We start from the raw sequence: 13,243 nt of genomic DNA, 5'->3' as shown, positions 1-13,243 counted from the left end.
GGTGACGTCACACCCCCCCCCCCCCCCGCCTGAACACTTCCTTGCGTTCCAAGCCTCGTGTCAAGGCATAGACTCCACAGCGATCGGGTCCGAGCACCATCCAGCAGTGCCTGGAGCAGGAAATGCTTACCCAGCTGAGAGACCTCTTCACAGCCACCTGAACTAACTCCTGTTCTACACCATGGAACGCACACAGACGGGTTAAAGGAAACGACCACACCAAGGACAGACCCAAGTTTTTGGGATATCATTCCATGCCTTCTTTTAACTACATAAAGAGTGCATTACAAAAAATCCTTATAGTATATTAAACCTGTTTAAACAGCTGCACCCAGAGGCGCCTCCTCTCTTTTTCTTTGCAGTTTTTGGGGAACATGGTTACTGTTCCCTTGTGACGGCAGCCCTGAGAGTGGATTATCCCCATCTCTTCCCCTCCCCCTTTACTAATCATTCTTCTTTGAAAGAATTTTTGTGGACTCTTCTCCATGATCTATGTTAGAGACTGTGGGCTTCATATATATGCCACCTAGCACCAAGTTATTACAGGATATTACTGTATTAATATTTTTTGCGCCTTTTTTACTTGTATACAATGAAGTTAGAAGCTGATTGGTTGCCATGTACAGCTGCAGTGGATTCTGTGTGCACCCGATTTAATAAATCCCCCCCAGTTTTTTTTTTCTAACACCATACATGAATGTGTCACGGGCAGACTGGAAACCTTGGTCTTGAGACCCCTCTTCTTCTGCTCTACCTTTTTCTGTTCTTCTCTCTGCTCCTTTCTGATATTTTTAGGTAACTCAGGGGAGTACTACCACCCTTGTATTGCTATTCTTTTTCTTCCATCTTTTATACCAAAATGTAAAAATGTTACTACAGTGTTCTTTCATGTCTAGGTCTACTGACATTGTAATCTGCATCTACTTTGCTACGATGTTCGATACTCTTCCATATAATATTTGCTCTTTTAGGTTCAACAAAAACACAATTTTGAGCAAAAATTAGACCAGTGCCTGTGTTGGAACCATTTTTTTTGCTGTTACAGATGAATTCCAGGAATTCAGACACTTTGTGAAGGCACGCTATAAGTTAAGTCCAAGGAGGTGCATAACATCTCCTGGATCTCTCTTTATTATTTCCCTTTAACAGGTTCTTGTTCTGCTGATCTGAGAGAAGAGAGGCACGCAGAGCAGCTATGTCTCCCCTCAGGTGTCCATTTACAGAGAGCCTTTGTATTATTTTGTGAATGATTTCATGCAATGCAAAGGCTTCTGTGATTGGGCAGGTGGAGGAGGAGAGGGAATAGCAGCTGCAGCGTCTCTACTGTTGAAGATTCCGAGATCAGAATGATTAGCATCAGGCTAGAGGGTCGACCGATATGGATTTTTCTCTGGCCGATGCCAATATTTAGAAATTGCGGGGGGCCGATATATGATTCTGATTTTTTTGGGCCGATATGTTAAGCCGATTTTTTTTTTTTTTCCTTTTTCCTTCATCTCATAAAATCTAACAGTTAGACCCCTTTCACAATGGGGCGTTTTTCAGGTGCTTTTGGGCTAAAAATAGTGCCTGTAAAGTGCCTGCAAAACGCGCTCCCCTGCAGTCTCAGTGTGATATCCCAAGTGCTTTCACACTAAGGCGATGCGCTGGCAGGATGTTAAAGTCCTGCAAGCAGCATCTTTGGAGTGGTGTATACCGCTCCTCCACCACTCCTGCCCATTGAAATGAACGCGCACCGCTGCCAAAGCGCCTGAAAAGCGATTCGGGCAGCGGCGTTCATGGGAGCATTCAACCCCTTCCTCGGGTGCTAGCTGGGTTTTAATTCCCCCGCTAGCAGCCGAATAGCGCCGCTAAAATGACGGTAAAGCACCACTAGAACTAGCAGTGTTTTACCGTCAACGCCTGCCCGCTCTCAGTGTGAAAGCAGCCTTAAGTAATACAGAAAATTTCTTACATTTAAGCAGGTAATCAAAACCTTTTGGACGAAAAAAAAAAAAATGGGCTAACTTTACTGCTTAGTTTTTTGTTTTTTTTAAATTCATTAGTGTATTTTTTTCCAAAAAAAAATGCGTCTTGAAAAAACCGCTGCGCAAATACCGTGTGACATAAAATATTGCAGCAACCGCTATTTTATTCCCTAGGGTCTCTGCAAAAAAAAAAAAAAAAAATTATATTAAATATATATATAGTATATAATATATATATATGTATAATATAGTATATAGATAATATATATATATATTATATATAATATATATATATAATTTTTTGGGGGTTCTAAGTGATTTTCTAGCAGGATTATATATTATATACAGGGATTTTTAGTTGTAAGCAACAGAATGTCAGAAAAGATTTAGTCTTTAAATGGTTAAAACTGAGAACTCCTACACATGGAGTTCAGTTCATTGACAAGTGGAAACATTGCATCTTTTTAGTTTCTTTTATCAGACTTGGCAGGCTGCCCAGAGAGGATAGAAGTCTCCACAAAAGACTTCAGGCAACTTGCATTGACTTCTATTACAGAAGTCATTTGCAAGTCACGCTGAAGTTATAATCGGGACCTTTTTTATCAGCACAATCAGCTGATGCCGATTAATTTAAGAAAAACGCCAAAATATCGGGCCGATATATCGGTTGACCTCTACATCAGGCTCCCAGACATACAGGGATAGCTTTCTTCTGTGAGTACTATAAACCTGTCAGATATAAATAATAGAGAAAAGTGCAGGAGATGTCATGCACCTTGTTGAGGTTAATACATAGCGTGCCTTCTCTTTTTTAGCAAAGGAGCTGAATTCTTGGAATTTAGCTTTAAAAGCTGAATACCAGGGAATTCAGGTCACTAAACTATGCTGGATTCTTATGTGGTTAAGTTGAACAAGGTGCATGCCAGCTTGTAGACTTATGTCTTATTTACAGACTGACAGTTTTACTTGAGCGCTGGGGAGTACAGTTATCAGTATAATCACAGGGCTCTGACAAGAGAAATTATTATTACAAAGGATTTTGATATAGTGCCAACAGTTTGTGCAGCACTTTAAAACGTTAGGGGCAAACAGTACAGTTACAAATCAAGACAGGAGGAATCAGAGGGTTCTGCTGTTAAGAGATGCTGCCTTCGCAAAATGGGTACCCACACACTGCCCACCCCTCCACTATCCATTCACAGAAGGTTTTGTATTTTGTGAATGAATAAAAGTGTTTTTCTTTTTTTTATTATACGCAATTCAAGCACTCTGTAGATGGGCAGGAGGAGAGAAGGGTTGGGCATTATTAGATATAGATATAGATATATAGATCTTTTTTATTTTTTTAGTAAAAAGATTCTGTGCTGTACAACTTTCCACTTGTGCTCAAATGTTTGTGAGTAAAGCTGCAATGGCAGTGCTGGGGCCACAAAGCAGACTAGTCCGCCTTCTGGCAGGCTTCAATTCAACGCTGTTCAGTGGAAAAAGATACCGGAAACTATGAGATCTGATACAATATGAAGACAAAAACAGCTCATTGACTTTAAAAAGGGTGATCGGATGATTAGGATCACTTTAACCACTTCAGCTCCGGAAGGGTTTACCCCCCCCCCCCCCCCCATGACCAGGCCATTTTTTTGCGATACGGCCCTGCGTTACTTTAACTGATAATTGCGCGATACTGTACTCAAAAAAAAAAATCCCCCCTCCCCCATAAATAGAGGTTTCTTTTGGTGGTATTTGGTCACCTCTGCGTTTTTTTTTTGTGCTACAAAATAAATTTTGAAAAAAAAAAAAAAAATTCTTCATCAATTTAGGCCAATATGTATTCTGCTACATGTTTAAGGCAAAAAAAATAAAAATAAATAAATCCCAATCGGCCTATATAATAATATAATTTTATTAGTAACAGCGGCAAATCGGAAACTTATAGCAGGACTGCAATATTGCGGTGGCCAAAATCTGGACGTGATTTTGCGCAGTATATATGCGGTGGGCGGTTGTTAAGCAGGTAAAGAGACCCTGTCACCTTACCCCTTATCCATGTGACTGCGCTCAAACATAGTAACTGCCAGCTAAGCCTTAGCGCTGATTCACACCTCCGCATTTTGTAGCTTGAAGCTCAAAGCTCCAAAATACTCAATACTGCATAATGGTTGAAGGTCTTATGCTTCCCTATGGCCTTATGCATTGGGCATTTTACAACTGCAGCCGCAAAGGGTGGAGCAGTGGTGGACTACTCTGAATGGTTGATAAAATGGTCAGGTGCCCCTCTTTACTTATCTTGACCAACTTCATTATATTCTATGTAATGAGAAGGGAGGAGAGAGCAGAGAGGAGGCTTCCTATATTGGCTTATCAAAAAGAAACAGTAATGCTGGGAATACTCAAAGTTTTGTTCGTTCAACCCAGTGGGCTAAACAAAAAAAAAAAAAAACTGGGGAGGTCTCTCGTACTAAGTGATGTTAGTTTAGCAATTTCCCCCGCTGTGCTTTTGTGTAATGCGCCCCCCCCCCCCCCCCACACACACCAATCAGCCATTGGCTACCATCACTGATCAGCTGCTAGTTTCCCAGCATGCCCGTTAGACCTGCTTCTGTCAGACAGGCTGCTGTACACACTTGGCCAAAAGTCGGCCAACTTCTTTTGGGAATCGGTATGGTGCCGCAAAGTCTGCGTCGCACCGATTAGGACGGTGCCGCTGCCGGCTATAGGCAGCAATTTGACATGTCAAAATGGCCCAATGTGAATGGGGGCTGAATGGTAGACTTCTGTTGAACAGGGAAGACTAAACATGGACTGAAATACTGCTGGTTCCTGCTGAACTGACTGAGATGGGATCCATCTATGGCCAGCTTAAAAATTCCCAGACGATAATAAAGTGTTTTTCTTTTTTTTTTTTTATTATACCAAACAGGCCCCAAGTCTTACAAATTTTCAAGGGTTGTCAAACTAATTTTTGATTAAAGTTAAAATCATTATGCACAGAAATCAGACTGAAACATGGGCACTGCCAGCGCACAGCAGAAACAATTTTCCTGCATGACCAAGAATCACTGTACCGTGACTGACTGGCCTAACAAAGAGCTTTTAATCTGAATAGTTACACAAGATGTAGGGATGAAGAGCTGCTGCTTAGAACAAGTTAGCACCCATTGAACATATAAGCATCCCAGGTAGTCAGTTTCACTTCTATTTGATCCCAAGTAGAGAGCACAATTAAAGAATAAACCATGCAGCTCTGCCCCAATCTCTGTGTAACTACTAATCCTATGAATAGAAATATAGATATTATTAACCACCTGCCGACCGAAGTGCAGTTGCTCCAGAGTTTAGTAAATGAGGGGGGAGCTCTGAGACTTCCATCATCCAATCATATGCAGGCAAAATGCTGTTTTTTTTATTTTCCTTGCATGTGATTGGTTGTTCCTTGCAAAGTGAAGCTTTACCCAATTTACTAAGCTCTTAAGCAACTGCATTTGCAAAAGTGCACAGTCTATTTGCCTTTAGTACATCATCCCCTATATAAAACTTTGGCACAAACCCATTAATATAAACTTATTGGGATTTGGGTTTTTCTTAATTTCTTTCTTACTTGGATTTTTTTTTTTTTTTTTTTTTTTTACCAAGGACATGTGGCAGAATACTTTTTGGCCTCCATTTTTTGAAGAAATTCGATTTATTGGATATGTTTTAACAGAAATGGGAAAAGTTTTTTTTTTTTTTTTTTTTTTTTCCCCTTTCTAAATTTTCAGTCTTTTTTTGTTTGTATAATAAAAAACCCTGTGGCAATCAAATACCACCAAAAGAAAGCTCTATTTGTGTGAAAAAAAAAAAAAGAATCTGTGTACATTGTTGCATGACCGCACAATTGCCAGTTAAAGCACAGTGCCGAATAGCAAAAAATGGCCTGGTCATAAAGGGAGTAAAATTTTCTGGAGGGCAAAAAAAAAAAAACAAAACAAAAAAAAAAAAAAAAAACAAATAATAGAGTGGTGCTGTGATTTTTTTTTTATTAGCACTAAAAGTTTTTCAGGACAAGCTTTTGGAGGACTACTATAAAAAATGATCTGTTATTGCACCAACACAGCTACAATCACCTTATGTGCGATTTATAGAAAAATCAAGTGTGTTGTTATGTGGCCAATGAACAGCATGAAGCTCAAACTTACTTGTCCACCAGCGTTCTGATGACAGCCAGAGTATCCAGCACCAGGCCGTCTACATTAGGTTTTTTCCTCCGAGGCTCGTGTGGCCCCCGACCTCTCCTCGGAGGCCTCACTGGGTCCCTTGGGCGGTTTCTGGCTTCGCTAACAGGTGTGATGCGGTTTTCAGTTTGTTGGCTCGGGGAATCTACATTGTCCTCCAGTCCACTCTCTTCTCTGCATACACAGGTATTTCCCATGTTTCTGGTCCCCGACTGTTCATTTACACAGACTGTACGATGCCCAAATCGTAACAGCAAACCTTGGAGAAGGCTTCTGCTGGTGTAAAAAGCAATCCAAGCGAGCACAATCATCTAGAACGTTGAATATTTTTTGACTCCATGTCCAGGATTTCTAGTTTTCGCCATGGTCCTCTAAAAAATTCAAGTGCTCTGGTATTCAGTGCTGGACATTATCTGGGGCAAGGATCCATGTCACACAAACTGGTCTATAAAAAAATAAATAAATTACAGGGTGTGAGTAGACATAAAAGTAAATACATACATAACACTCCTGTGCATTATTTAACATAGCAAGTATTTCATAGATCTTTTTAAAGGCTTGAAGGTAATGAACATATTTCTCCAATGCGCTTTGTCCAACAGTATGTAGGCACATAACCAGATGAACCTGCAGACAAATCCATCATGGAAGAAAATACCAGGGTTGAGTGGGGACACTTGAGGGGGAGCACTAAGTCACCAAAGATACTGGGAGCACTCAAGTCACGTTTTTGAAAAATTCCTTTTTCACCGTGTTGAAGACATCTTTATGTATCAAATATGGACTGTTATATAAACACTTTAAAATAATAAATTTTTTATAATAATTTTGTTCACCGATTATGCTTATGGACTTCATAACTTGGTAGCTGTATGTCATTTACCCAATTATATAATTCACCCAATTATATGGTGTTTTATGGGCATACCGCTATCTTTATTATCTATGATGCTATCACTAGTTGAGTTATAGTTACTGAGGTTTATTATTGATTTATCACTATTTTTTGCACGTATGCAGATGGGTTTATACATGTATAAGTCACTCTTCCGTACTTATATGGATACTACTTATGGCATAATTCTACACATGATGAGTGCATAATTTTGGTTGATCCACACTATTACTATCACCAGTACAATAATCACTTATTGTGAGGAGATTACACATGTAATAGTACACCTGGTTATACACATAAACCTGCAATTAGGTGGGGCACCCCCGCTGTGGAGCCAGCACATTGGCCCTCTTTTACTATCTTAGTTTTTTATTCTTACACTCACTTACGCTCATTATAAACAATCATAGGGAGCGCCATTACCCCATTCTATCTATTCGTTTACCTCTGAAGTAACCCTAGGGGAGCTTCTTTAGGGGGGCAGCATACCTACATATTGTCTTAAGCGCAGTCATCACACCATATACAAATGTCACATTTTACTACAATGCACAGGCAGACATTGCAGTGTGTTGCGCTGCTGTGTAGAGCCATGAATGAAGCAAACAGTGTGATGTGCTGAAATGAACATCACACCGCCCCATCACTGCAGCTGAAAACTGACAGCTGCCCACAAGCTAAAGTTTAGCATGGTGGGCAGTGTGAACGGGCCCTAAATGAGGCCGATACCAGCAGTATACGTAGCTTGTATCTAAACAGTACATTTAGAAATAAATTAATGAGGACAGAGCTGCTTTCATTTGTGCTTTTAGATCAGAGTTCATCTTCAGCCATTGAAAGAGCTTTCTTATATCCATTTGAGAAGTGCCAAAAAATACCTGTTGATCCTGTCAGAAGTCCAGGACTGTGCTATGCCCTGTGCACTCTGCAGTGTCATCATCTAACAAGAGATCTGATAAAAGGGCACCAGAGACAATGCATCAGCCAATACTTTTCACCACTGTATGCCTAGTCATACTTATGCAGTGCAATATGAGCAATATTTTTTGTGCAATTTCAAGAACACGTCCAGTGCAACCTGATGCAGATTCAGCTGTGATTTTAATGCATTTTGCATGCAATTTGGATGCAGCCTGGGGTCCTTGCACTCTCAAAATTCCATCACACCAAAACAGGCGCAGGACCCCATTTCAACCACTTGCGGGATCCAGGACATATCTATACGTCACTGGACTCAAGCAGCTGCAGGCATCATGCTGGTACTTATTTTTTTAGAACCAGCGGTCGGCTCTCTTGTAAAAGCAATCCCAGCAGCCAACTAGCCGCTCGATTGCTTTAACCCCTACCCTATTGGGCTCTTCCGTCGCACCAGGAGACCTGAGCGACCAGCTGGTACATCCGCCAGCTAGCCTGACAGCTAAACAAAGCTGGGATCGGCTCTCCATGGTAACCCGAAAGCGATGACCTGACATCAATTATGTTTTAAAAAGCAAAAAAAAAAAAAACCCTACACACAGAACTTGGTGTTTTGAATGCTTTTAAAGGGCGGAAGAGGGATTTGGGGTCTTATAGAACCCAGATCTCTCCATAAAGAGTACTATCACATGATCAAAAAATGAAATACCAAATGTAAAAGCAACAGTATAAAAAAAAAAAAAAAAAAGTACTAGTTACTTACCGGTAACTGTCTTTCTGGGAAATCTTCCAGGACGGCACACCTGGGAGATGAGAGGCTCCTCCCCACAGGAAACACAATCAATCAACAGCTGTTTTAAGTCCACACCCTTCCCCCTGATCCTCAGTTTGTCGAGAAGTAACTCCTGAACCTGGTTCACAAGGGAAATCATTCCTCATAGATACTCACCTTCTAGTGTTCTAAAATTTTCCCTCCTCCAACGGGTGGGAAGTAGGCCTGCCGTCCTGGAAGATTTCCCAGAAAGACAGTTATCGGTAAGTAACTAGTACTTTTCTCAAGTCATCTTCCAGGACGGCACACCTGAGAGGATAATCAAGTACCTCAGGCCTACCTTAGGGTGGGACCACTGCAAGACTCTTGGCGAACCTCGGTTCTGCAGTAAGCTTTACCTTTACTCCATATGCTTGATGAAGGTATCTTAGCTGGATCATGCGGCTGATCTGCCGGTCTACTTCACCGGTGTCCCTGCCTTCTCTGTTTCGGATGCAGGATCTAGGTGGAGTGGGCTCTTAAAGATGGAATCAGAAAACATGTTAAACTTGTAGGTTATCAATGTTGCCTGTCACACATCTACCAACAATGGCCTATTCTGCCTATAGGTGCTGTTTAGAACCACTAAAAAGATTAATCAGAGACCTGTGTTGTAAGACAAGGACACTACATTGATCCATAAGGGGGCCTGTCTTAAAACAACCCTGTCCAGGGAAATAAAACTGCCAAAAAAGGGGGGGCCCTGACAGACAACCCCTTTTTGTTCATTTTTAGCTTTACGTCAGCAAAGACTGAAGGGAAACCTACTTAAGGGAAATAGATTAACAAAAACTTAATCCCTGGGTTTAAGGCATGCCCAATCTATAGTTTTACTTACGCCTGAGAGCCTACTCAGGAGATTAACATCTATAGCAGGAGAAGAACACTCATATTGCTACATCTAGTTTTGCTAGAAGGGCAAAATGAAGGCCATGCACCGAGCTGTAATCTATTTGGTCGGGTATACATGTTTATACTTCATCTTCAGGCCATAAAACTCCTCTGAACGGAACTTCCTAAGTTCTTATTAAACAGGGCGATTCATTATCGCCTTCCTCCAGTGACCCATAACTCTACTGGGCTTCAACCCTAGGAAATGGCTCTGGCATCCCTGAATGTAAGGGGTCGAGGCTTTCTGACATGTGACATCTGCACCAGAACTCCTGGCCCTTTCACGGAAGAGAAGGCTGAAATACAAAAAAGGTGATACATGTATTATTAATATCACAAATAAAAAAAATCATAGATTGTGGACATAGCACAATAGATTTAGACAGAAAGGACACAAGCATAGACATCAATGTTGTGTATCTGAGTGTGACTAGCTAAACCAAAATATCAAATATGGGAAGAGACCCAAATCTGAACCTCACAGTCTGGTTTTCTGATGTGTGGCCAATATGTAAGCATTAAGACACAAACACACCTTAAATGCTGTGCATTTCTGAAGTGCAGCTAGCTAGGTCATAACTGGTAAATACAGAAAGGACGGGAACCCCTTTTACAGTGGTGTTTTACTGATGTACAGCAAAACAAGGCTATAAAGAGAAGACAGAAAGACCCAAACTTCTATGTTGCGTATTTATGACGAACCACCAAGTACAGTTATAAGACAATCCTTCCTGTTATGCAGTTCTGTAGTGCAGTTACATAGAACCAACAGAGAAAGAACACAAGCAACCTACCACATTGTGTTTTTCTGAAGTGCCATAAGGTAAGGCAATATGAAACAGAAAGCACCAACAAGCTTCAATGTTGAGTACTTCTGCTGTGCGGCAACATAAAAACAAAGAAACAACAGACAGCCTTTACAGCTGCGATCTTTCTGGTCTACTGCAAAATAAGGCAATAACTCCACAATGAGTATTCCTGCAGCATTGCAAAACCTGAACCAGAAGGGACAGATAAGCTTAGGGTTCCCACACCCGTGCGACCCAACCTGCCACTTGGGACTGCAAGACACATGAGAAGTCATACTATGGCTTCCAAAGGGTATCATTCGTGACTGTGCGACTCCAGGTCGCAGCGTATCCAGCAGTCCCTGCTTACGGAACCACAGACCTCAAGATTACACAGGTCGCAGGAAAAGCAGTTTTCGGGTCGAACAAACAAGGGGTCCCCATGCTGTGGCTCCCTGGAGGAGTGCAGCCAACAACCCCCTACTGTGTATACCTAAGAAACAGCAAGGAAGATCAATGAGAAACACCACTTACTGCTGTGCCTTTCTGATATACGGACGATAAGGCAGTAAATATAGGACATACAGGACACAAACAATGTTCAATCTTTGTGTATGTCTGATGTGTAGCATACACCAATACTGAGCAGAGATGTCATTACCCTCAATGTGTCTCCCTGCTGAGCAGCAAAAACAAATCAGAAAAAGACAAACAACCTTCACTGTTGTGTCCTTTCTGATATGCAGCCAATAAGGCAGTAAACCTTCAATTTTGTATGTGTCTGATGTGCAACAACAATCTTGAATAGAGATAGCACATCCATATTCAAGTGATTTGGCATGTGACTCAACATGTCAAATCGCATGCCTAAAATTGGCAGCCATTGCAGTTAATAGCACTGTCTGAATCAGCCCGGGCCACTTTGTGGTGCTGCACCGATTACCAATGGCAGTATGTGTACTACCCCTGGCACAGGTTCAATTTTGTATTTTCCAACAAAATCAGGACCATCCATCATCACTGCTGCCTTTCCGATAAGCAACCAATAAGGCAGTAATACAACACCCACAGACAAACTTCAATCGTGTATATCTCTAATGTGCAACAATCTAACAATTCTGAATAGAGATAGCACATCCATATTGAAGCGATTTGGCATGCGACTCACATGTCAAATCACATGCCTAAAAGCGGCAGCTATTGCCGTTAATAGCACTGTCTGAATCAGCACGACGCCACCTTGTGGTGCTGTACCGATTACCAAAGGCAGTATGTGTACTACCCCTGCCATCAATCTTTCCTGCTGCCTTTCTGATAAGCAACCAATAAGGCAGTAATACAGGACACAAAAACCCCACAGACAGACCCCAATCTTGTGTAGGTCTGATGTGCAGCAATATAACAATTATGAGCAGAAATGTCATCACCAGACTCAATGATGTGCGTTTCTGGCGTGCGGCACAAAACCAGAAAGTACAGACCACCTTCCCTGTTGTATTTTCTGATCTGTAGCCAAACAAAGCAGTACCTTTAGGATATAAAGGACACCCAACAAGCTTCAGCAGAGATGTCACAAATCTCAATGTGTACTTTAGTTGTGCCACCAAACACCCCAGCAAGGACAAACCTTCACTACTGAGGTCTACTGGTGAGCAGCCAAGAAGGAGTCATGGTGTATCCCTTTATGAAATAACCAAACAGGAGCAAATTATTTCATAGGCATAGCCTGGGCTGTAGATACTAATCCTTCACCACCAGTGAAGGAACCAATCCTAAAATGGTTGGACACCTTACTATAGTAGCTATTGTCCTACCTTACCTCCGTAGATTGAGCAAACGCTAGCCAGCTCATACACGGGTGGGGCTGATCAGTAACTAAAGTCTCAATGAGCCCAGCCCTAGAGACCAATATAAGACCTCTAAAAAAGGGTGGTTACCAATTTAGCCTGGAGGTAAATAGCCACCTGCAGCCCTTAAAGAAGCAATCATATAGCCATCTAGCTCTTGCATATGTTTGCACAGGAAATCCTTAATCAAAGGATATAGGAAAAACGATTTATGGTAAATCGCTTTTAGATCTGTCACTGAGTGGACTGTAGCCCAAACCAACAAAAAGGTTTTTCTTACCCCCTGCATTAAAATATAACCACAATGTAAGAGTGGAGTGGGAGGTTGGAGCTTATGAAAAGTTATCCATAGCAAGCAACCCCCAAAAGGAGGATCTGTCACAAGGGAACCCCTACTGTGCCACACAGAAGCTTGGTTCCTGCCACATTGTTGAAAGTTAGGTCAGCTTTTAAGCATCTTGGAGCAACTTTAAGCAGATTCCTAGCAGCTGGGCTAATAGGGCCAGATAACCTAGTGCACCTGCTGAGCAAGGGAGCTTACTCCTGAATCCTTCAACCATTGCACCATTAATAACTTGTTCAGTGATATACCTGGCCAGTAAGGAACTCTTTGTTCTACCAGGTCACCCTCTTTGCTGTATTCACCCCTACTAATGTACCACAACCGGGTATGTAGGGAGAGGCTGACAACCTACTGTTGTGATAACCACAGTGTTTCTGCTATAAGAGGAAGCTGTGGCTGGTGGTTTTTACCAGTAGCTTCTGGGCTATTTTGTTATGGAGACCCCAGGTCCTGCACTGCACCACTCAGTAAATACAGGTGGAAGGGGAAAAAATGCCTTACCTACCTCTTTCCCATCTGAAGTGGTTTAGGCACACTCGCTCCTCTGCACCACTTGTCCACCATACAGCATCTCT

General features: G+C 41.7%; 1 protein-coding gene across 2 annotated transcripts in view; it reads right to left on the bottom strand.

The window, feature by feature from the left end:
* Positions 1-13,243, bottom strand: part of RSPRY1 (ring finger and SPRY domain containing 1) — a 43,477-nt gene that overhangs the window by 22,604 nt on the left and 7,630 nt on the right. Inside the window, exons 1-2 of one of the 2 annotated variants that reach the window (XM_073605516.1) lie at positions 9,159-9,434; positions 6,140-6,620 (exon numbers count right to left, since the gene is read on the bottom strand). In XM_073605516.1, the coding sequence (XP_073461617.1) occupies positions 6,140-6,486 (347 nt within the window). In that variant the 5' untranslated portion in view covers positions 6,487-6,620; positions 9,159-9,434. Of the gene's footprint in view, positions 1-6,139; positions 6,621-9,158; positions 9,435-13,243 lie in introns of those variants that run through there. The other variant, XM_073605515.1, reaches the window with a different exon arrangement.

Source organism: Aquarana catesbeiana, linkage group LG11 (assembly GCF_042186555.1).
Source record: "Aquarana catesbeiana isolate 2022-GZ linkage group LG11, ASM4218655v1, whole genome shotgun sequence".
NCBI lineage: Eukaryota > Metazoa > Chordata > Amphibia > Anura > Ranidae > Aquarana > Aquarana catesbeiana.
The sequence above is the reverse complement of the archived record's forward strand: the minus strand, read 5'-3'. Positions and strand labels throughout refer to the sequence as shown.